Source organism: Rhincodon typus, chromosome 37, assembly GCF_021869965.1.
Source record: "Rhincodon typus isolate 14 chromosome 37, sRhiTyp1.1, whole genome shotgun sequence".
NCBI lineage: Eukaryota > Metazoa > Chordata > Chondrichthyes > Orectolobiformes > Rhincodontidae > Rhincodon > Rhincodon typus.
The window spans coordinates 2,651,708-2,677,261 of record NC_063368.1 but is presented as its reverse complement, the minus strand read 5'-3'; the positions used below and the strand labels follow the sequence as shown (position 1 = coordinate 2,677,261).

The 25,554-nt window shown below is 43.5% G+C and overlaps 1 protein-coding gene across 7 annotated transcripts in view; it reads right to left on the bottom strand.

The window, feature by feature from the left end:
* serhl (serine hydrolase like) overlaps positions 1–22,865 on the bottom strand; it is a 59,878-nt gene extending 37,013 nt beyond the window's left edge. For 5 of the 7 annotated variants that reach the window (XM_048617546.1, XM_048617551.1, XM_048617552.1 and 2 more), the window contains exons 1-6: positions 22,007–22,106; positions 19,109–19,189; positions 16,708–16,857; positions 5,517–5,630; positions 3,310–3,351; positions 361–380 (exon numbers count right to left, since the gene is read on the bottom strand). In XM_048617546.1, the coding sequence (XP_048473503.1) occupies positions 361–380; positions 3,310–3,351; positions 5,517–5,630; positions 16,708–16,857; positions 19,109–19,189; positions 22,007–22,097 (498 nt within the window). In that variant the 5' untranslated portion in view covers positions 22,098–22,106. Of the gene's footprint in view, positions 1–360; positions 381–3,309; positions 3,352–5,516; positions 5,631–16,707; positions 16,858–19,108; positions 19,190–22,006; positions 22,107–22,194; positions 22,442–22,804 lie in introns of those variants that run through there. The other 2 variants (XM_048617547.1, XM_048617549.1) reach the window with 2 other exon arrangements.
* Positions 22,866–25,554: the final 2,689 nt, after the last annotated feature.

Genomic DNA, 25,554 nt, shown 5'->3' with positions numbered 1-25,554 from the left:
ACTAAAGCTTGGGGCAGCTGCCGCCAAGGGGCAATGGGGAAAGACCACTGTCAAGATCTTTCTGCTAAAGGTAAATGGGGGTCTGTTCAGTTATCAGACCCTCCTCATGCCTCAAATGAATGTAAACATAGTCTTGTACAAGTAAGAAATGCCTTTGGTTTGTTTGTTAGATAGATAGAGTCAAATTCCAACATTTGTTTGTTTCTTCATATGCTACCGTAGAGAACCGAACTGCTTTAGTGACTGTGTATATACATAAAGATATTTTTATGAATAAAATGTATTTTTGAAAGAAAAGAATTAAGTCATGGCTTTGGAATCTGTAGCTTAAGTTAAAATAGTTATTATGTAACTACTTACCAAGCCTCCAACATTACCCCCTGAAAAAGAACCATGGAGAACGTTAATATTGGAGAGACAATTGTTTGAGATTTACAGCATTAGAAACAGTTCATTTGGTCCCTCTGGTTAACGATGGTGTTTATACTCCATGCAAATCCCGTCTCCTCACCCCTCCTCATCCAGCCCATTGGGGTATACGCCTACTCCTTTCTCCCTTATATGTTAATCTAGTTTCCTCTTAAATGCAGCTACAATACTGGCCTCAAGTGCTCCCTGTGGGAGCCATTTCCACATTCTCTCATTCACTGCGTGAAGAGGTTTCTGCTGAATTCCCTGTTGAATCTTTGGTGTCTACCTTGTACTTAGGCTCTTTCTCCTCTTTCCAGCAAATGGAAAGATCTCTACTTCTACTCCATAATCCTAAATACCTCAATCTTGTCATTGCTCCCCCTCAGCCTTCTCTCTTCGAGATGCCTGGATTGATTTATATAAATTGTTCATACTCATGTATTTTTGCAGCTGGCATCATTGGTTTTTAATCTAGCCTGTTGCAGGCAGCTGTAAGTGTCTTGACTGATACCCTGGCAGAGACCAGATAACTCTAGACTATTTGTCTCACCCCAGGCAATTACAGAGTCATCCTGCAGCCTCTCTACCACCGTTTGGCTTTGTTATGGTTGAGGAGGTAAACCTTTCTGCCTAATAAAGCAGATGTAAATTATCTCACTCCACGTTGGAAGATGAGCAGGGAGTTTTGTCAACAGCCTGATGAACATTAACCCCTTGACAACACACAGATATGGACAGCCTTTTAGTTGCACACAACTTGAGCATTACTGAAGCTTTTCATCTTGCTCTCATCAGGACCATTTACAAGAAATACAAACATAAAACAGAACAACATTTTTATACAAATTGAGAAAAGCGTGCTGATTTGTTGAAGTGGACAATTCACCAGGCAGCTGATGATTGACAGTTAACTGAAAAGCTTTAAACCAGGCAGATTGACTCTGATCTGTCAAGGCATTTTCCTGAGAAAGGAACAAGAGAATGGACATCACCAGTTCTGTTGAGTTCAAAAAGATGCAGTGCTTGGACGTGACAATAAATCTAATTCTAATTCTTCTAGTTGCAAAGAACTGGGCCTTGTGCATTAATATGCGTAGCTTCTAGTAAGTACAAGTGCACCACATTACGATCCTGACTAATCATCTTAAATTTAGTGGTCAGTGTAATTCTTAGTGCACTCAGGATTATTTAGCAGATGTGGAATCACAACTAATGTTGGACCACATGTTTATAGGTTTGCAAGTATGGGTGGATATTTTCCTTGTTACGAACAGATGATGGGACATGCTGCTTGATACAATCTGCCAGTCTTTCTACGTAAGCTATTAGGACTCAGGCTTGGTCCTCCATTCGCTAAAATCACAGCTGATCTGATTGTGACCTCAACTCCACATTCTCATCTACTCCCAATAATCACTGACTCCCTTGTTAGTCAAGAATCTACTTATCTCTGCCTTAGATATATTTAAGGGGCCTGCCTCCACCACTCTCTGTGGAAGAGAATTCCACAAATTCATGACATTCTAAAAAATCCATTCTCATCTGATCCCATATTGAACAGGAGATCCTTTGTTTTTAAACGACATTCCCAAGTTCCAGCCTCTGTCACAAGGGAAACATCTTCTCAGGATCCACACCGCCACCTCCCCTCAGGATCTTGTATGTTTCAATAGGATTGCCTCTGATTTTGCTAAATCCTAACGGATATATCCCATGGTACCATTACAATGGTACACTCCTTTGACAGATCGCTTGCGGTCTGTGGGATCTTGCTGTGCACAAACTGGCCACATTTGCCCAAAGAGCAACACCGAGCCCATTTTAAGGAAATTTCTATACAGTGACATGTTTGCGGGTACCCTGGAGTTGTGAGAACTGCTATATAATGGGTAGGTTCGTTTTTCTCCACAGGAGCAGTGAGGCAGAGTGGGAGGGAACAGAGCAAGGCATTAATAGTCCCAACTCTCCGATGCCAACAGAATTTTGGAATAATGACAACTGACCTTCACAGTGAATAAAAGCCTGAGCTTAAAGAAACACTTGCATTTATATAGCGCCTGTCACGAGTTTGGGATCTGTCAAAGTGTTTCAGAGCCAGTTAATAATTTAATTGCAATTTCTATTGTAATAGATTAATTAAACAATGCACAGGCTGATTCCCACAAGCTGACATGTGATAATTACAACAGAATCTGTTTTTAAAACACTAGTTAATGGGTAATAATCAGTGAGGAGACCGGGGTCAATTTCCCCTGCTCTTTCACAAAGTGGTGCTTTGGGATCGTTCGTGCTGACCTCAAGACGCAGGTGGGCTTTGGTTTAAATGTCTTATTGAAAACTAAGCGCCTTTGACAGTGTGGCATTCCCTCAGTGCTGCAGTGGAAATGGCAGCTTGGATTATGTGCTTGAGTGGGATGATCTTTGGAGGGGCAGTATGGCCGTGATGGGCTGAATGGCCTGCTTTAACATTGTAGGGATTCTATGAGTGTCTGCAGTGAGACTCGAACCTGCAATATTTTGACTCACCGATATGTATGTACTGCTGCTGGTTATGGGGGTTGGTAAGCTCAGTTGAGGTTTGAGGGATACAGGATGATGCCAATAGAGCCAGTTAAAATTTCCACACTGGCTGAGGTTACTATAAAGGGTGCTCCTTCTCACCCTCTCCCCTCACCTGAGGTGTGGTGACCCTCCGGTTAAACTACCCCCAGTCATCTTGCTTTAATGGATAGGAGTCCCATGGCCCAGTAACTGTATGGTGACCTTACCTTGACTTTTAATGCTAGTTATCACTTGGTCTTGAAGCACATTTTACACGAAGACGACATTTGGTCTGGATTTTGTACATTTCACATGGTAATGTCAATGTTTGATTAATCAGGGAGGTCGTTCACTTACCCATGCTGTGGCCTAAAATGGTGAATTTATTCCAGTTTAAAGCTGTAACAATAAAAACAGAATAAGCTCAGAAGCGCTTTTGAAGTTTTAATTTCTCGTTAGTTTACAACCCTCCTCTGCTGCAGATGTTGACTCTTCACCAGGCGGAAGTCCAAGGAGGGTTAATACAACATCTTGCCACAAGTCAGCCTCAACACTGAGTGCAGCAAGTTATTAGACAATGGGGAATGGAACATCCCAGGGCATATTTTCTCCTCCCAATCCCTCCACACACACCAATATTTGTCATTAAGACTGTGATGAGAGGGGGAGCTCTGGTGTGAGTTTGCCTCCAACAGGGTATTATATCTGATGAGGCAATACTTATGTTGTCACCTTGCAGCACCAGAGTCCTGGGTTCGATTCCACCCTCCAGCAACTGTCTGTATAGAGTTTGCATATTCTCCCAGCGTCTGCGTGGGTTTCAACCCACAGTCCAAAGACGTGCAGGCTAACTGGATTGATCATGCTAACATTGCCACTGTGTCCAGGGATGTGTAGGTTAGGTGGGTTAGCCATGGGAAAAGCAGGTTTACAGGGATAGGGTAGGAGAATGGGTCTGGGTAGGATGCTCTTTGAGGGTCAGTGTGGATTCGATGGGCCAAATGGCCTGCTACCACACTGTAGGGATTCAATGGTTCTGAGAGAGAATGGGTGTAGATACTGTGGCTTTGAAGAATCCAAAAGATGTTTATTCCAACCAACTCTGTACAAACAATACACTCATCAGGCTCATGAGTGCTTGGGATAATATTAAGCTACTAGATTACAAACACAGGAACATATAAAATAGGAACAGGAGTAGGCCATTCAACCCTTCAAGCCTGCTCTACTATTCAATACGATCATGGCTGATCATCCAACCCAGTACCCTGTTCCTCTGTTTGTCCCCATACCCTTTGATCCCTTGAGCTCTAGAACTAAATCTAACTCCTTCTTGAAAACATTCAATGCTTTGGCTTCAACTACTTTCCGTGGAAAAGAATTCCACAGGCTACCCATTCCCTGGGTGAAGGCATTTCTTCTCATCTCAGTCCTAAAAGGCTTACCCAGTCTCCTTATACTGTGGCCCATGGACTGGACTCCCAGTCATCAGGAACATTCTTCCTGTATTTACCTGCCTAGTCTTGTTAGAATTTTATAGGTTTCTATGAGATACTCTGTCATTTTCCTCAACTCCAGTGAATATAGTCCTAATCAATTCAGTCTCTCTTCATACACCAGTCCTGCCAACCCGGGAACAACAGAGAAGCATGTTTCCAGGACAGTGTCATGCTTCGAGTGATCAGAGGTAAGATGGAGTTTGAGATTCTGATACCCTCAGGTCACATGCTAGGATAGAGCGATGATGACATGAGTGTATCTCTTAAAGGAGTCCTGCCTATTCCTTGTAACAGAACATATCAATATCCAGCCAATGCTTCCCCCAGAAATGAGCTGTGCTGAAACAGGTATTTTCTAAGAAATTGGTGCTCCAATTGAAGGGAGAAGCAACTTTCATTTGTATTTCACAACCTCGACGTCGCACAATGGTGGACGGCCAATGGGATATTTCTGAAGCGTGGCCATGTAGGGAACGTGGTAGCCAAAATGGACACAGCAAGATATCAGATGTAGAAAAAAGATGACCACCATATAATCTTTCAGTGTTAATTGAGAGATAAACATTGAGGGCCGCATGGGCAAGTCGCTGTAGCTTCTTTTCAAATACTGTCACTGCTGGGGCTCTGGGACTTCCTGAGTTTGTGAAATGTGTCACATAAATTCAAGTTGGTTTTGTCCAGGCTCTGGATAATTCGGTCACTGGCAAAACTAAAGACTACTGTAAAGCATGTCATCCTCTGGTAGTTAGGCAAAGTGAACAAACTTCACTTGTGTGCCTTGACCACAATAGCTGTTGTAACAGACACAAGCTCATCACAAACCAATATCCACAACTGCCCGTTTTTCAGACTGACATTTAGCTAATTTTCCCACTCCTGGAGTGGAGAGGGTGATGCCAGCATCCCCACTGCTGCCTGGAAGGAGATTAGTGGAGTTGGCCCATCTGCAGCCCTCAACTAACAGGCCTCCTGCAGGCAGATGGAATCAAGAGGGGCTGAGTAACAGCCTCAAGACCGGATTCACCTCACCGTGACCCATCAAATCCATGGCAGGACCAAACCTACCGTCTGCAATTCTCCGCACATCCGAGATGTATTCCGTGAAGTAATAGGGAATTCCAGGCGACCGGTGAGAGGAAAGACCATGACCGGGAAAATCCAATGCCACGTAATAAAACTCTGAAACAGGAAACAGTTGCACTGGCAGAAGAACTAGTTTTCTCCAACACATGAAACTCACTGAGCCCAGAGTTAGTTAAATTCTAGGCCACAATCTATGGTTTGGAGCTGATACAAAAGTTTCAAGCTCAAATCCCTGGCTGTGTAACTGCAACAGGGAAGGCGATGGTCTAGTGGTATTATTGTTAGACTATTAGAACATAGAACATAGAACAGTACAGCACAGCACAGTACAGGCCCTTCGGCCCACGATGTTGTGCCAAACTTTTACCCTAAACCTAAGGTCTATCTAACCTCCACCGTTACCTTATACTATCATCCATATGCCTACCTAATAGCCGCTTAAATGCTCCTAATGAGGCTGACTCCACTACCCTCTCTGGCAATGCATTCCACGTCCCGACCACTCTCCGAGTAAAGAACCTACTTCTGACGTCTCCCTGATATCTACCTCCTTTCACTTTAAAACTATGTCCCCTCGTAAAAGCTACCTCCACCCTAGGAAAAAGTCTCTGGCTGTCTACTCTATCTATACCTCTGATCATTTTGTACACCTCTATCAAGTCACCTCTCATCCTTCGTCGTTCTAAAGAGAAAAGCCCTAACTCGCTCAACCTTTCCTCCATTCCAGGCAACATCCTGGTAAATCTCCTCTGCACCTATTCTTACCTTCCACATCTTTCCTGTAATGAGGTGACCAGGACTGGACACAATACCCCAGATGTGGCCAAATCAGGCTTTTGTATAGCTGGAGCATAACTTCATGGCTCTTGAACTCAATCCCTCTATTAATGAAAGCTAACACACCATACGCCTTCTTAACAACTCTATCTACCTGGGTGGCAGCTCTCAGGGAACTGTGAACATGAACCGCAAGATTCCTCTGCTCCTCCACACTGCCAAGAATCTTTCCGTTAACCCTGTATTCTGCTTTCAAGTTTGTCCTTCCAAAGTGAATCACCTCACACTTTTCAGGTTTAAACTCCATCTGCCACTTCTCAGCCCAGCTCTGCATCCTATCAATGTCCCTTTGTAACCTAGAACAGCCCTCCGCGCCGTCCACAACGTGACCCACCTTCGTATCGCCCACGAACTTGCTCATCCACCCTTCCACTCCTTCATCCAAATCATTTACAAAAATCACAAGTAGAAGAGGACCCAGAACAGATCCTTGTGGTACACCACTCGTAACTGAGCACCATGTTGAATATTTTCTGTCCACTACCACCCTTTGTCTTCTAAGGGTCAGCAATTCTGAATCCAATCTGCCACATTTCCCCTATCCCATGCCTCTTTACCTTCTGCATGAGCCTACCATGGGGAATCTTATCAAACATCTTACTTAAATCCATGTATACCACATCCACTGCTCTACCTTCATCCACGTGTTTGGTCACCTCTTCAAAGAATTCAATAAGGTTTGTGAGGCATGATCTTACCCCTCACAAATCCATGCTGACTATCACGAATCAAACAGTGCCTTTCCAAGTAATCATAAATCCTGTCTCTAGAGCCCTTTCCAATAATTTGCCCACCACTAACGTAAGACTAACTGGCCTGTAATTTCCGGGGTTATCCCTGTTCCCTTTTTTGAACAAGGGAATGACGTTTGCCTCTTTCCAATCTTCCGGCACTATACCCGTGAAACCCACACTATTAACTCACAAATTCAGCTAACGTTCTGGGGACCTGGATTCAAATACTGCCATGGTGGAATTTGAATTCAAGAAAGAATTAAGAATTAAAGTTCCAATGTTGATCATGACACCATTGCCAATTGTTGGAAAAACCCACGTGGATTAACTAACTCCTTGAGGGAAAGAAATCTATCATCTTTACCTGGTCTGGCCTACTCGTGACTCCAGACCCACAGCAACGTAGCTGACTCTAAACTGCCCTTTGGCCAATTAGGAACGGGCAATAAACGCTGTCCTAGAGACACCCACATCATGTAAATGAATTTAAAAAATAACAGATTTGCAAGGGAATAATGGCAGAACTGACAGGGGCCATCCAACCAGAAAGGCTGAACAGGCTGGAATCTTATTTCTAGCGAAGAGAAGTTAAGGAGAGATACAATAGAGATCTTCACAATTAGGAAGAGGATTCCTGGGCTATCCATAGAGTAGACGTTTCCATTTGTGTAGACTACCCAGACATTTAAGATAGTCACCAATAAATCCAATATTTAACTGTGCATTGACTGGCATTGTGGGTCAACCTATAAGCAGTTCAAGGCTGCAACTCATCACCACCTCCTCCAGGGCAATTAGGGATGGTCAATAAATACTGGCCCTGTCAATAACACCCACATCCCGTGAATGAACTAAAAGATTATATCATTCAGTCAAAACATCTCAAGAATTTGGAGGTGGAGTAGGCAGCATTTGGGTTCCTCAGCCCGGGGCTTGACCATCCTTCCGCTTTTGTCTCTTTTCTCCCCTTTTTCTTCCTCTCTCTTTTTTCCTAAGATTTTAAAATGTTTTCTTTTTAAAAACAAAAAAAAAAAAAAAAACAAACTTACCTTGGAGAGGTTGAGGTCCGGATTGGAACGGCCTGAAGGCATGGAACAGAGCCGCTGAAAGCCAGATTGGAATGGGCTGGAGGGATGGAGCGGAGTGGCTCAAACCTGAAGTGGAATGGGGACTACTGTCGGATAGGGGACCAGCACAGGCAGTCAGCAGCTTGTGAGGCCGATCAGACCATGTGTGCAAGCCCCTGTGCTGACCCACTACAATGTAATGTTTAACTGTAATCTGTTTATCTGACTGTAATCTTTATCCTTTTAACTGTACATCTATTTCTATGAATCACTGCAAGATAAGGTAACTTTTTCTTTATTCCTCCTTTTGTACCTAAGATTTGTATCAAGATGCATTGTACATAAGATGGCAACATGAGAGGTGACACTGTAGACTTTTCACTGTACTCCTGCACGTGAGTACACATGACATGAAACCTAATTCTAATTCAGGTAGAGAGTGGTGAGAATGTGAAACTCACTGCCACATGGAAAAGTTGAAGTTTAAAGTCCAAATTGAATGAAGGGGAAACCGGATAAACATATGAGACAGCAAGATATAGAAGGTTATGCAGATAAGAGATGAAGAGGGGAGGGAGGAGGTTTACATACAGTATAAACTTTATTCAGCATATCATTATAATTCTAGTTACTACTGAACAAGTCAGATCCCAGAATAAATCTGGCTTGATAGATCATATTTTTTGTTTAAGGTGGTGATCTTTCATTGCAACATAAGCACTGCAGACTACAGATTTGGTTCTAACAATGAAACAGAGGGTTATTATATTAATGAACGTGAAACAAACCATAAGGCTAACAAAATCCCATCTAAACCCCAGCACCGTCACTTTCCAGATACTCAAAGACCAGAAACATTTCCCTTCCTGACCAAATCTATAAGCTTGACTTAGCTACTTCTGCTCTATTGGTCCTGTGAGGCTTTTTCCTTTGAGGGCTTAGACTTTCTCAGCCAAACACTACTGGAATGGAAAGTCCATAAACTAAACGTTTTCACTGAGGTAACTTATTTCCTTAACTGCTCTAAACTGTCTTCTTTTTCTAAGAGAGGTATCACTTGCATTCAGGTCTCCTTCAAACTGCCCAAAAACTTTAACTAAATGAAAAAAGAACTTGCTTATCTTAGCTTCAGTTGCTTTCCCTCCCTCTTATTTAATAGCTAAATGCGGGTTTATAAGAAAGCAATGTAAACGTTAACACGCTAGGAGGCCCCTTCACAAAATAAAGATCAACACTTGTAACCCATACTTTATAACCCAAATTCTCTGAAAATTATGTTTATAATCACACATTTTTCATCACAAAATTCTATGCACTTCAACAGTATAACAGTAAGGAAGTTATGCTAGACTTTTATAAACCACTGGTTAAGCCTCAGTATTACAAACATGATTGTGTTCAATTACGAGTTACTCTCCACAGGAGAGCACAAGACCTTATTGAGGGTGTGGAGATTTACTCGAGTGACATCAGAAATTGAAGAAATTCAGTTACCCGGAAAGACTAAAGGTGCTGTGATTGTTCCCCTTGGAGGATAGATTATGGGAAGATTAAGCAGTCAGGATTATAAAGGATGTTGTTAAAGCTAATTAGGACAGATGGTTCTCAACGGCGGGAGGATTGGAAGATACAGACTGACAAACTTACGGGACGGGGGCTGGAAGAGCTACGTTAGTTTTAGTGGATGTAATGAATTGCATTGTGAACACAGAGAGAAGTTTAGAATTTGGAGAGAGTAGGAATTTGCTGCAGGATGGGAAAGAGGTGCTTCATTGTGTCTTTAATACACCTGCAGTAGTTTGTGTAACTTGAAGCAGTAAGCAGAACACCAAGTTTGAAAAGCGGCAGGCAGGGGTCTCTTGGGAGAAGCTGGGGGGCGCTACACAAGAGGGGAATGTTACTGAAGAATACATCAGGACAAATACAAGAATGTCCATTTCAAATGCCCATTTATGCCAAGGGAGAATGTGGTGCTAATTGGTTCGTTAGTTAACTCTGATTGTCAAGGTGTTGTCATGAAAACTACAAACTCCACAAGCTCCTGCGTCTTTCAAACAAAAGCCAAAAGGCTTGAATGTATTCCTACAGTTTGCAGAGTACCAATCCGTGTGTGTGCCATTTCTGTTAAGTATAACTGAGCCAGTTTGACCAATGATCTTAAACTGTTAGTTCTTAGTGCAGAAGGTTGCTCAGTCATGTTGTCTAATTGTGGAACCATATCTAATGGCTGACCTTGCGTTTTGAACGTGTGGGCTGGCTGAGTATGTTCTATACCCTGCCTATTGTGAAAAGCCAGAGGACCACATTGTCACACGAGTATCAGTACAATGACAGGTAAGTAGGCTATTTGCCTTGCACCAGCATCCCTTCACCAATTAATCTCTCCTTCCAAATTGCCACAAACCCTGCCTTCTGTTCTCCTGCACCTGTTTCGTGCCTCTGTACTTGCTTCAAACCTTATTCGTCTCAAACTTCTTTCTATTGTCATGAAATGCCATTGAGGCACTTTTTAAAAATGTGTTCATTGTTGAAATGTTAGCTCCCTGTTTCTCTCTCCACAAATACTGCTGAGTTCTTCCAGCGTTTTCTGTTTATATTTCAGATCTCCAGCACTCATGGTAAAGTGCTACCAATTGCAGGAGATATATTACCAGAAAACCTTGCCAAAGGGCGAAATCCCGAGGGACAAACATGTTTTATAGTTGGAGTCAAATGGATAGGCTCCAGAATGTTGGTATCTACAAATATTGTTTCAGATAAGAAAATAGTGATTTTAATGGAGTCATGGTAACAACTTGGAGGTTCAAAGCAAATTGCAGCTGATGAATAACAAGCCAATTGGAAAAACTCAATTCCAGTTTTTTCTATTTTATCGGAACTCAGTAAAAGTGAATAGCACCTTCTCCTGGTTCTCTCCAGAGAGTAAGACCAAACTCTGGTGAACTGGTCCAGCAGTCTGATTCTCAGTTATAATCATAGAATCTCTACAGTGTGGAAGCAGGCCATTTGGCCCATTGAGCCCACACCAATTCTCTGAAGTGTATCCCACCTAGACTCATTCCCCTACCCTACTCCTGTAACCCTGCATTTCCCATGGCTAATAGGCCTAGTCTACAAAGCCCTGGACACTATGGACAACTTAGCATGGCCAATCCACCTAACCTGCACATCTCTGGGCTGTGGGAGGAAACCAGAGCACCCGGTTGAAACCCACACAGACACAGGGAGAATGTGTAAACTCCACACAGACAATCGCCAGAGGATAAAATCGAATTAGGGTTCCTGGCAGTGTCAGGCAGCAGTGCTAACCACTGAGCCACCGTGCTGCCTGTTGAGGGAAAGTTACAGTGGGAAAGCAGAAATATTCCCTCACGGAAAGCCCATTCTCACATGAAGTGCTCACTTTTTGGAAAAAGTACTGAATCTTGATAGAAGCAGCTAATTTCAATAGGGAAGCAATAGCTGATTGGAAAATAGAGATTAGCACAACACAACGGATAGGAACCAGAAACTGAAGTAGCACTTGCAAAGATACAGATTTAAAAATAAGTAAATTGGGACCAGGTGACCATGTTCTAGTCTGGGGGCAAAGGTCAAATGGTATCATGTCTGAAATTAAAACAATAGCAGGCTTAGACATTTCTTACAATGACAAAGCTGGCTGTAACCTCCCAGTGTGAGTATCTCATGCCAGTCTCAAATAAGTGAGAGTTGATGCTACAGTGGGTGACATGCTGCACGGAATGAGAAAATGTGGATGAGCAAACATTGATTATGTAAACAGCAGGACTTTAATGTTTATTGTTTTTGCATATAAAACACAACATCTCAGTTAGTGAAGAAGGGTCCAGACCCGAAACGTCAGCTTTCCTGCTTCTCTGATGCTGCCTGGCCTGCTGTGTTCATCCAGCTCTACACCTTGTTATCTCAGTAAATGAAAACTGTTATCTTAATGTGCCAAAGCACCATGTGAGGCTCCAGGTGCAATCTCGCCGACTTTCATCTCAACCATCCCCAAATGATGGTTGGGGGTCACCGAGCCAAATCCAGGAACTTCCCCAACACCACACTCCCAATCCTGTGTGGACTCTATGCTCACAATGTAATACAAAGGCCATTCTGAGCTACTGGAGGTGCAGTTTTCTGATGAGGTGCTAAAACAAGCTCCCATTTAAGATACTCCATAGAATGCATTCTATTTGGATGAATCACAGCTTACTTTGGCAACTGCTCTACTCGAGTCCACAAAGTTACAGAGAGATGCAAACATAGCCCAGTCCATCACAAAAGCCAACCTTCCATCCATTTAGGAACAAAAACAAAGTTGCTGGAAAAGCTCAGCAGGTCTTCCATCCATTTACTCCATCTACACTTCCCACTGCCTCAGGAAACCAGACAACATAATTGAAGAGGAGATAGTAGGAACTGCAGATGCTGGTGAATCCGAGACAACAAGGTGCAGGGCTGGATGAACACAGCAGGCCAAGCAGCATCATAGGAGCAGAGAGGCTAAAGACCCCTCCCATCCCGGTTATACTCTCTTCCATCAGGCAGAAGACACAAAAGTACTCATATTTAAGAACAGCTTCTTCCCACTGTTATCAGACTTATGAACTGAACTCTCATATTACAGTTGATCTTTCCCTGCACCTTCTCTGTAACGGTAATCCTACATTCTGCACTCTGTTCTGTTACCCTGAAATACTTATGTAAGGTATGATTTGTCTGGTTAGCACGCAAAACAATACTTTTTACTATATCTCCGTACATGTGACAATACTAAATCAAACCAAATCAAATCTGCCCTCTCATAAATACAATCCATCCCCTTGGCCCATATCAAAGATAATCAATGGAGTTCTTCCCAGTGTCCTGGGGCCAAAAATCACTCCTCCTCCAACACCAGTGAACACAGATTATCTGCTTATTGTTACTCGTGGGAGCTTGCTGTGCACAATTTGGCTGCTGCATTTCCTAAATTAGCACAACAACTAAACTTCAAAAGTACTTCACTGACTGTAAAACTTTTTCTCAGACGTTCTGAGGTTGTGAAAAGGGGTGTCAAGGAATTGCAAGTATTCCTTTCTTTATAGGTTACATCAAGCATACTCGAGATATCACCCATTGTTATGCTGGGAAGTAACAGAATGGTGGAAATCTCACACTGAGAGGATCGTCAGGGATGTGGCCCTGATAGGAAGGTGACATGAAATCACTGTCAAAAAACTTCAAATCATGTTCCGGTAATTAATCCAAAATTTCCACATCCAACTATTCCTGTAACTCATGACAGTTGCTCCCAGAGGTAAGAGAAGACAGCCTCTGGCTCTAAAAGACACTGAATACTTAAAAAAAAAAAAACTTGCTCCTCTATAGCGTCCTTCATCACCACCAGCTGCACCTAAGCACTTTACAGCTAATGAAATACCTTTGAAGCTCAGGCACTTGTGACAATACTATGGTTTTAAGAGGTGTATTTTGTCCTTTTTTTCACAAAGAAGAAAGGTTAAGAGAGAGGTGAAAAACAATCAACTCAGAGCCAATAAAGTAAACAGCTTGTGAGGCCTTGAGTTTTTTTTTTAAGAAATGTTGGAACAATAGAAGCAGCTTGAATGGGTGAGGTCAAGCTCCCACAGAACCAAGATTTTTTAGTTTTAGTTTTTCAGTTGCAGCTATTAGGGTCTTGAAGCTGAATGTGGAAGCTCTTATTCCTCTCTCTGTTTCAGCTAAAAGCTGGGGTTCTCTTCCTGCTGCTAGTATTGCATGTGAGACAATCTGTTTTATTGAATTTGCCTTTACCAAGGGTGTGTTTATGGGATGTTACTATATTGGAACATTTACTGTTTGGTAGTTACATAATCTATCATTCTGTTAAGTTATTCCAATTCTTTCTTTGTTGTATTTTAACTATATTGTATGAATAAAGTGTGTTTTGCTTCAAGACTGGCAGTTTGACTAATCAAATTGCATCTGGAATGCAATGCCTGGCACGTGCCTTTAAAATAAGAAAATGTTAGCACCTAGGCTATCTTTTTAAGATATTTTGAGGGGCTTGGTCTGGTCCATACCACACTACTGTAAAATAGGCAAAGTGGCAGCCAAACTGCACACAGCAAGCTCCCACAAACAGCTGTGTAATAATCACCAGATAGTCTGTTCTTTTTTGTGATGTTGATTCCAGGATAAATATCGGCCAAGAGACCTGAGAATCACTCTTGCAGTGAAATAATGCCATAAGACCTTTTGTGTCCAGAAAGGGTGCCAGTTTAATGTCTCTTCCAAACTCAAATGTCTCTGGTAGTGTAGCACACCCACTGTACTGCAGTAGTGCGGCAGCTACGGACATCTGATCTACTACTAAAATAAGGCAAGCAAATAAACAGTTTTGCTTCAGATCTTCTTAATAAGGAGCATTAAGTTATACCTGTACACACCTACACGCTGGAGATTGTTCAACACCCTTGGGCCTGTACTCCCTTTCTGTTAGATCATGACTGATCTTTGTCTCAATTCCATTCGCTTTCCTTTGCTTGATGTCCTTTGACACACTAATTTAACATAATCTATCCACCTCATGCTTCAACTGATCTACAATCATTTGGAGGAAGAAAGTTGTAGATTTTTCAATACCCTCTTGTGCAGGGAAATGATTCCTGACAACGGCTTGCCTCTGAGTTTCAGATTACATTCCTGCAGAGCAAGCAGCTTCTCTTCATTTATCAGGTGCAGTCATAACAGGCCGAATGGCCCCCTTTTGCACTGTAACAGTTCTGTGATTATTATTAAATAAATACCTTGATTAGATCCCCTCTACTGCCTGGTCTGGAACTCTGCTTTGAAGGATACAAGACAGCCTCCAAGAATAGATGCTAATCCTGCTGCAGGAGAAGCTGGTCAATTGGAGAGTCTCTGGGAGCTCGGTCATGGAGACAGTGGCGGTGCCAGCAGCAGCTGGGGGACCAGAGCGGGGACCTTGCGGTCGGCCATGAGGTGGTTGGTGTGCCCGGGCAGAACTCAGGTGGTCAGCAGCATAATGGAAGCAGCTAGGGGCCTGGAGTGGCACCAGAGCCAGACAGCGGTTAGCAGTGAAACAGCAGTGCAGAAGCACCGGGATCAAGAGATCAAGCCTAGAGCGGGAGAGACAGCATGGCGGTCGGTGGGAAGATGGCAACATGGTGGCGCAGGGAGTGAGAGATCAGTGAGGGAGAGAGATCAAATTCTTGTGGGAAAAGTCCAGCATTGAGTGACTGCAGGCCCGTGGCTAAAGGAGGGCTGTAATTTGGAACTTTTAACTCTATTACTTATTTACTACTTTATACTGACAAGAACTGTAATGTTGAACTTTTAACATTTCTTTATTTTTCTACTCTTTACCTATGAGTTTGTACCTAGGTACCTTGTAGCTAAGATGGCGCTGTGAATGATGACATTGTAAACTTTTCACTGTACTCCTGTATCCCTGTACTTCAGCACATGTGACAATAACACCTAATTCTAATTTCTCCTAAACTCAAAGGGGTACAAGCCTAGACTGTGTGACAGCCCTTGGAAATTAACCCTTTAAGTTCCAGCATGACTCTGGTAAATGTATGACACATTCAAGGCCAATACTGCTTCTCTGAGATGGAATGTCTAAACCTGACCGCAGTTACTCCAAATGGAGTCTAACTGAAGACGTGCCTAAACGAGGTGAGAATTTCCTCACTCTTGTATTCACCGGCATTTGCATTTATATTGCGCCTTTGATGCAGTAAAATATACTGCTGTGCTTCACAAGGCAGCCACCCAATGAGATTCGACACGGACTCATACAAGGAGATATTAGGTGCAATGACAAAAAGCTTGGTCAAAGAGCTGGGTCATAAGGAGGAGCCTAAAAGGAGTAAAGACAGGCACAGGGGTCTGGGGGCTAACTTCCTGAGCTTAGGGCCCAGGCAGCTGAAGGCATGGAACACTTAAAATCAAGGACATGCAAGAGACCAGAATTGGAGGGGTGCAAATATCTTGGAGGGTTGTAGGGGGTCAAAAGAGACAGGAGAGGCAGAGATAAAAGGAGTGTTATGGATGCAACCAGACTTGCCACGATTTACCAAAGGGCTGGCAAGCTTGAAGGGTTGAGTAGCCTTCCCCTAAATTGCTAAGATGGGGTTGCGGTAACGGCATGGACAGATTTGAAAACAAGGGTGGAAATTTAACAATCAAAGTGTTGTTTACACAGGATCTAAGTGCCGGACAGCTAGTGCAGGGGTGGTGGGTGAACTAAGATTCACTGCAAGTTAGAAATGGGAGATCATGTTGACAATTGGAGGTTCAAAGTGGGGGGGGAAGGTGGCCAGGAGAACACTGAATATCCATATTTAGGAGTAAGAAAAGCAATTAAAAATAAAAGAGGCTGTCAGCAGCTGAGCCGAGGCACAGTCTCTAATCCAACAGTCTTAAGATAAAAGTGGACGATCGTTACCTTTTTTTTGGTTATCTGAAGAAATTGAAGTTCCTGGACCGAAACTCATAAATAGGATATTAGCCAGTACTCACCTCCTGGAAGCAAAGGGATGAGTCGGTCGAAAGTATTGGCATTATCTGCCCAGCCATGCAAACACAATACTGGGCGCCCACTGGGATGACCCCAGGCCTTGGCTGCAATGTGGCCCCACGGGACTGTAAAATTCAGTTCACGGCACATGCCTGTATGGAGAGAATGAGCAGGAGAGGACAGTAAGGGCTCTCTGTAATCGTCAGAAAAGCAGAGCATAGATGGTGATGTAGCGGTAATATCACTGGACTAGGATTCCAGGGCCATATCCTCTGAAAGAATAAGATTTAAAAAATACAGAATATAGTCTAATTAAGTTACATTTTGTATTAAGGTGACAGCATGCAACAGCTCAAGACACCCTGGCACTCACTACTTCCACTGTACCCGTCAACCTCACCTTCTAACCTTAACCAGGTATGTGAAGATAGTGCCAAGTAGAAACCTTGTGTGAGGGGCTGGGTGACCATCAAACCATCAGCAGTTGGTGAGAGACTGACACAAGCAGGACAGCTACCTGGTGCTCTCAATGATCGAGACAGGCAAACTGAAGAATCATAGAATCCCTACAGTGTGGAAACAGGCCCTTCAGCCCAACAAGTCCACACCGACCCTCAGAAGCACTCACCCAAACCCCTCCCCCATAACGCTCCTAACGTACAAATCCCTGAACATTATGGGCAATTTAGCACGACCAATCTACCTAGCCTGCACATCTTCGGACTGTGGGAGGAAACTGCAGCACCCAGAGGAAACCCACACAGACACGGGGAGAATGTGCAAACTCCACACAAACAGTTACCCAAGGGTGGAATTGAACCCGGGTCCCTGGTGTTGTGATGCAGCAGTGCTAACCACTGTGCTACCGTGCCGTTCAAAGAACAAATACGATGCTAGAAATTGTGTGTCCTTCTTTTAGGGTCCTAGAGCCACGCATCATGGATACAGGCCTTTCGGTCCAACTTATCTAGAATGACCAGATATCCTGAATTAATCCAGTCCCATTTGCCAGCATTTAAATCCTTCATGGGAAAGTGATTTGAGGAGTTTTGGGACCAGACATGATCCTGTTCAATGGCAGAGCAGGATCAAGGGGCCGAACAGCCTACTCCTTTTCTTATTTCTTATGGTCTTACTAAAGTGGATGGAATCGGTGGGCAAAGGGGGAACTGGACAAGTAAAGGATGGCAAAGAGAATAGAGGGTTACAATGACAGATTCTAAAGGAAAGATGGGCAGCAAGAATGCAGTGGCAGAGGCTGAGGGGTGACCTTAAAGAGGTTTATAAAATCAGGGGAGGGGAGCCCAGAACTTAGAAGGAATAGGTTTAAGGTGAGAGGGGTAAGATTTAAAAGGGACCTAGGGGCAATTTTTTCCACGCAGAGGGTGGTGTGTGTATGGAATGAGCTGCCAGAGGAAGTGGTGGAGGCTAGTACAATTATATGTAAAAGGCATCTGGATGGATACATGAACAGGAAGGGTTTAGAGGGATATGGGCCAAATGCTGGCAAATGGGACTAGATCAGTCTAGGATATCTGGACGGTGTGAATGAATTGGACCAAAGGGTCTGTTTTTGTGCTGTAGAGGTTTCCCTGCTCCTGCATCTGAATCCTCTCACTATGAAGGCCAACATACCATTTGCTTTCTTCATCGCCTGCTGTACCTGCACGCTAACTTTCAGCAAATGGAGTAAAAGGACATCCTTCCTATTCTTTCTACCAAAGTGGATAACCTCACATTTATCTACAATATCCAAATTCTGTATGATCCTAGACATGGTGGGCCAAATAGCTTGTTTCTCTCTTGTACAATTCTATTATTAATAAACAATCCAGTGGTGTTCAATTGCTATTTGTGGAAGCTTGCTATGTGCAAATGGGTGCCGTGTTTGCTACATTACAGCAGAGGCTACACTTCAAAAAAGATGTGAAGCATTTTGAGGTGTAGAACTGGATGAACACAGCAGGCCAAGCAGCATCAGAGGAGCAGGAAAGTTGACATTTCAGGTCTGGACCCTTCTTCAGAAAATCTGAAGATTTCCTACTCCTCTGACACTGCTTGGCCTGCTGTGTTCATCCAGCTCTACACCTTGTTATCTCAGATTCTCCAGCATCAGCAGTTCCTACTATCCCTGAAGCATTTTGAGGTTGTGAAATGCAAATTTTTTTTCACAATGGACTCCCACCTTTGTTCCCAAACTCCCTCTCAATATTATCAACCCTCATTGAAAGGTTGAGATAACAAGGTGTAGAGCTGGATGAACACAGCAGGCCAAGCAGCATCAGAGGAGCAGGAAGTCTGACGTTTCCGGCCTAGACCCTTCTCTGAAACTCATTGAAAGGTTGATGGCTGGGGAACATCATATTCCACCGGTAGATTAACATTCCCAAGAACAATTCTCACCTTTCACAACTGCGGTAGAAAAACACTTTGACAAGAAAGACATTTCCTTGACCAACTGCAGGGAAAGATTCAGATCACATCCTATTTAAAGGCAATAAGAAAACAGAAAATTAATGGTGAGCTCAAGGACTGAAAGACATTTTAATCATGTCCCCCCTTCAATCATTGAGTTTAATATTTTTAAGGCTGATTTAGATAGATTCTTGACCAACACGGATGTCAAAAGATATCAGGGAACAGACAGTAAAGTGAAGTTTAGGGCATAATCAGATCATCATCTTATTGAATGGTGGAACAGGCTTGAGGGGGCCAAATGGCCTATTCCTAATTCATATGTTCGTGCTCATCAATGCAAGGAGGACATTCTGCCCATCATTCCTGTAGTAGAGCTATTCAATTCATTGTTTCTTCTGCTGATTTCCCATCACTTTCCCTTCAAGTATCTGATTTTCTTCCATTGTGAAGCTGCAGCCAACAGCCTTTCTTTCATCACTACAATTCAGATCAGAACTGGCTGGGTAAAGAAACATTTCCTCAGCTTCCCCCCAGATATTTTCTGCCAAACACCTTAATTCTGTGTCTTCTGATGAACTGGAAGCAGCTTCTCCTCATTCATCCCATGAAAAACACTTCACAACTTTGAATATTTCAAACAAATCTCTCTCTCTCTCTCTACATCAATAACGTAGAGTAATACACCATGGAAATAGACCCTTCTTCCCTACTCAACCACACCGACCAGGTTTCCTAAACTAAACTACTCCCACTTGCCTGTGTTTGGTCCTTATCCCTCTAAACCTCTCCTCTTTAAGTACTTATCCAAATGTCTTTTCAATATTCTAACTATCTGCATCCTTCATTTCCTCTGGCAGTTCATTCCACAGACAAACCACCCTCTGTGTGAAAAAGTTGCATCTTGGATCCTTTTTAAAATCTTTCCCCTCGCACCTTAGACCCTTGTCCTCTAGTTAAGAACTCCCCTACCATGGAGAAAAGCCTTTACTACTCACTTTATAAACCTCTAAGGTCACCCCTCAACCTCCTATGATCCAGGGAAAAAAGACCCAGCCTATCCGGCTTCTCCTTATAACTCAAACACTTCAGTCCCGGTAACGTCCTCGTAAATATTTCCTGCACCCCTTCTAATTTAATAACATTCTTCTTATAGCAGGGCAACAAGAATTGTATGTAGTACTCAAAAAGTAACCTCACCAATGTCCTATACATCCTCAACATGACGCCCCAACTTCTATACTCAACGTTTTGACCAATGAAGACAAGTGTGCCAAATGCCTTCCTCACTAACCTGTCTACCTGTGACACCACTTTGAAGAAACCCCTAGGTCTCTCTGAAATCACTCCTTAGTGGAACCGTACCAGTATATCCTACAGTCGTACAGCACGGAAGCATACCCTTCAGTCCAAGCCAAACATAATCCTGCTCACTCCTGGCCCATATCCCTCCAAACCTTTCCATTCATGTACCCATCCAAATATCTTTTGGACGTTGTAACTGTACCCGCATCCACCACTTTCTCAGGAAGTTCATTCCACATGCGAACCACACCCTGTGTAAAAAATTTGCCTCATGTCTTTTTTAAATTTCTCTCCTCTTGCCTTAAAAATGTGTCCCCTAATCATGAAATTCCCCATCTTAGAGAAAAGACAACAACCACCAACTCTATCTACACCTCTCATCATTTTATAAACTTTAATCAGGTCACCTCTCAACCGCCTATGCTCCAGCAAAAAAATCATAGCCTATCCGGCCTTTCTTTATAACTCAAACCTTCCATACCTGGCAACACCCTGGTAAATCAGCTTGATAATATCCTTCCTATAACTGGGTGACCAGAACTGGACACAGTATTCCAGAAGAGACCTCACCAATGTCCTGTACAACCTCAATATAATGTCCCAACTCTTGTACTCAACAATGAAGGCAAGCGTTCCAAAGGCCTTTTTAACCATCCTGTCTATATGTGACGCAAACTTTATAGAATTATGCACCAGCAGCCCTAGGTCCCTTTGTTCTACAACACTAGCCAAGGCCCTACCACGAATTGTATAAGCCCTACCCTTGTTTGTTACACCAAAATGCAACACCTCGCATTTATCCAGATTGAACTCCATCTGCCATTTTCAGGCCATTGACCCATTTGATCAAGATCCCTTTATAATCTTAGAAAATCTTCACTGTCTACAATGCCAGCAATTTTGGTGTCATCCACAAACTTACTAACCCTGCCTTCTATATTCTCATCCAAATTATTTGTATTAATAAAAGAGGACCTAGAACCAATCCCTGTAGAACACCACTGGTCAAAGGCCTCCAGTCCGAAACACAACCCTCCACCATTACTCTGTCTACTGCCGTTAAGCCAATTATGTATCCAATTGGCAAGCTCACCCTGAATCCCATGTGACCTAACTTTACTAATTAGTCTACCCTGTGGAACTTTGTCAAAGGCTTTACTAAAATCCAAATAAACAACTTCTACTGCTCTGCCATCATCAATCTATTTTGGTAACTTCCTCAAAAAAACATAATCAAGTTTGCGAGACATGATTTTCCTTGCACAATACCATGCTGACTATGCCCAATTGATTTTTGCCCCTCAAAATGTCGATAAATCCTATCTTTTAAAATCACCTCCAACAATTTACCCACAACCAATCATACTGAAGCCTGTCATCCAGAATTAAATGAAAACCTCTAGCTGAGACCTAGTCTTTGTTTTATGATGGTGTAGCACAACTTCCTACTTTCTGTTCTCAGAATGCAGCCAAGGATCTTGTACATTTTTTGTTTTCAACTTGCCCTGTTACCACCTTCACAAATATTGACCTCAGGAAATCATTTCCTATAGATCTCCCTCCAGCTAAAGAACTACTCACCACAACATTCACCTTCCAATGCTTCAACCAAATTGGTATCCAAAACTCTTCCCACCAAAAATGGGAACCCTCCAGCCCTTTCCCAAGGCATGAGGTGCCCCTAGTCCCACCCAGCTAGGAATCAGCCCCGCCCCCAAGACGGAGGGTACTCCAGCCCCTCCTCTATCACAAGGTAGCTCCATCCTCACCCACTGTGTCAGAGACCTCCAGCTCCGCACTCAAGGATGGCAAGGTCTTTCAGGCCGACCCCCAAGACCGAGGGAACTCCACGCCTACTCCGAAGACTAAGGGTCCTCCAGTGGCGTCAGAGTCTTCCAGCCCACCCCCAAAGGAGGCAAGGTCATCCAGGCCTGGGTGTCAGAGTCCTTCATCCACTGCCAAAAGAAGGCAAGGTCCTCCAGTCACGCCTCCAAGGTGTGTTGTACATCCAGCCCCACCCCCTCGGGTATCAGGTTCTTCCAGCCCCGCCCCAACGGCGGCCGGATCCTCCAGCCCCGCCCCGGCCGGGTCCTCCAGCCCCACCCCAACGGCGGCCGGGTCCTCCAGCCCCACCCCAACGGCGGCCGGGTCCTCCAGCTCCACCCCCGCAGGCGTCAGAATCCTCCAGCCCCTCTTCTAATGAGTGAGATACTTGCAGCCCCACCCTTTGCGTATCAAGGTCCTTCAGTCCCTCCCGCCCCAAGTCTGAGGGTCCTCCAAACCCTCAATATGTATGGATATTGTCTGATAAACCAAAGCCAATAATAATATATAAATATTAATAATAAACAACAACAAAAAAGCAGGTTTTACTCAAACCGTTAACAGGCCTCCAGTGGAAAACTGTGCGCACGCGCAGTCCGAACATCCGCATGCTGCTTTTGAGATTGACGTCCCAATTGACCATTCAGGTCACAGGGGCGTGAGTGGGTTGGATCAATATTCTCCAATCATTAGCGGGGTGTCTTCTGATTGATGGGCCTCTGTCCAATCAGTGGACGATTCTTGGCGAAGGGCCCGCGGTCACGATTCACTGCTGAGGTTTCATTAAATTGATGCCAGAACCTGTCAGGTAATTCCTCATCAAGGCTGACGGTGATATTCCCAAAAGTCACCAGTTTTGTCAAAAGGAAGCGCCAACAACATGCTGCAGTATTTTTATCTCCATTCAGGGAATGAGGGTGTCTCTGGCTGGGCCAGCATTTTTTGCCCATTCCTAATTACCCAGAGGGCAGTTAAATGTCAACCACATGGCTGTGGGCCTGGAACCATATGTAGGCCAGAGTCCCACCCTGAAGGGCATTAGTGAACCAGATGGGTTTTCCCACAACAATGAATTCGTGGTCATCGTTGGACTCTTAATTGCATATGTTGTTATTGAATTCAAATTCAATGATCTGCTCTGTGGGGTTCAACTTTTGGGACATTTACTGAGTTTCTGGATTAATAGTGTAATGATAATACCACTAGGTCATCACCTCCTCAGGTTCCACGTGAATCCAACGTGGTGCAATCGGTCACATCTTAAACCCAAGGTGAGGAAACACCAGCTCTACATTCAAACATGTACAATCAAATATATATACAAAACCCTTAAAATATACATTCAAAGATATAAATACAAAAATATACATGCAAACATATAGATGTAAATGTTTACATTCAAACAAATACACATGAACATATACACACAAACATATGCAAACATACATAGAAACATGAACATGCAAACATATACATACAAATGTATATGCACAAACACATACACAATCAATGATACAAACAAATACACAAACATTTACATACAAATGAACATACAAAAAGTAAATATAAACACACAAACATACATGCAAACATATACACGCAAATGTCAAATATAGACACAAACATGTACCTACAAACATATGTATTAGGAGTTGGAGTAAGCCACTCAACCCCTCAAACCTGCTGCACTTGTCAAAAAGGTCATGATTATTCCACAAATCCTATCAGAGCCTGATAACACATTTCACACCCTTGCTTAGCCCTTTAGCCTTCTACCTCTTCTCCCTGTGTGGTGGTCTTGGCTCAGCATGGAGGTTTTGCCCCCTTGTGGAGTCTTCTTTGTCTTCAGCATCCAGGTGTTCCAGCAGCCTGGCAGGTGGTCTCACCCAGGAGTGGCCATCTCAGCCCCACATGGCGATCTTCTTCACCAGCGGTTTCCAGCCCAGTGATCCAGCGGCCAGACATAGTGGTCTTGTCCCGGAATGACATTCTTGTCTTGACTGCGTCTTCAGGGTATTCCATTGTTCCTTAATCAACTTTCCCCAATCCCTGGAGCTGTAACTGCACTGTAAAGAACTTTATCTTAATTTTTTTTATTATATATGACTTCTGTCATTGATGTAGCTGCTGTGATAGGGTGCAGGGCAGGACTTATATGCTTAATGGTAAGGTCCTGCAGAGAGGTACCAAATAAAGGGACCTTGGAGTGCTGGTTCATAGATCCTTGAAAATAGAGTCGCAGGTAGACAGGATAGTGAAGGAGGCGTTTGGTATGCTTGCCTTTATTGGTCAATACATCGGGTGTAGCAGTTGGGAGGTCATGTTGTGGCTATACAGGACATCGGTTCAATTCTGGTCACCCTGCTGAGGAGGGATGTTGTGAAACTTGAAAGGGTTCAGAAAAAAATTGCAAGGATGTTGGCAGGGTTGGAGGGTTTGAGCTATAAGGAGAGGCTGAATAGGCTGGGACTATTTTCTCTGGAGCATTGGAGGCTGAGGGGTGACCCTATAGAGATTTATAAAACCATGTGGGGCACAGATAGGGTGAATAGTCAAGGTCTTTTCCCCAGGGTAGGAGAGTCCAAAACTAGAGGGCATAGGTTTCAGGTGAGAGGGGAAAGATTTAAAAGGTACCTAAGGGGCAACTTTTTAACACAGAGGGTGGTGCATATGTGGAATGAGCTGCTAGAGGAAGTGGTGGAGGCTGGTACAATAATAACATTTAAAAGGCCTCTGGATGGGTACATGAATACAAAGGGTTTAGAGGGATATGGGCTAAATGCTGGCAAATGGGAGTACATTAATTTAGGATATCTGGTCGGCATGGATGAGTTGGACCGAAGGATCATTTTCTGTGCTGTACATCTCTATGACTTATAATACTATTCAATGTATGTAACATTAAGTTTCTATTTTTCTATTCTATTCAATTAGAATTAGATTATATTGTCACAAGTATTCAAGTTTAGGAATACATAAGCACAGTGAAAAGTGTACAAAGTCACCATTCTCTGCCACCAGAGATAGTAGGAACTGCAGATGCTGGAGAATCCGAGACAACAGGTGCAAAGCTGGATGAACACAGCAGGCCAAGCAGCATCATAGGAGCAAAAAGGCTGATGTTTTGGGCCTAGACCCTTCATCAGAAATGGGGGAGGGTAAGGGGGTTCTGAAATAAATAGGGAGAGAGGGGGAGGCGGATAGAAGATGGATTGAGGAGAGGAAAGGTGGAGAGGATGGAGCCAGTAAAGGTGAGTGTAGGTGGGGAGTTAGGGAGGGGATAGGTCAGTCCAGGGAGGACGGAC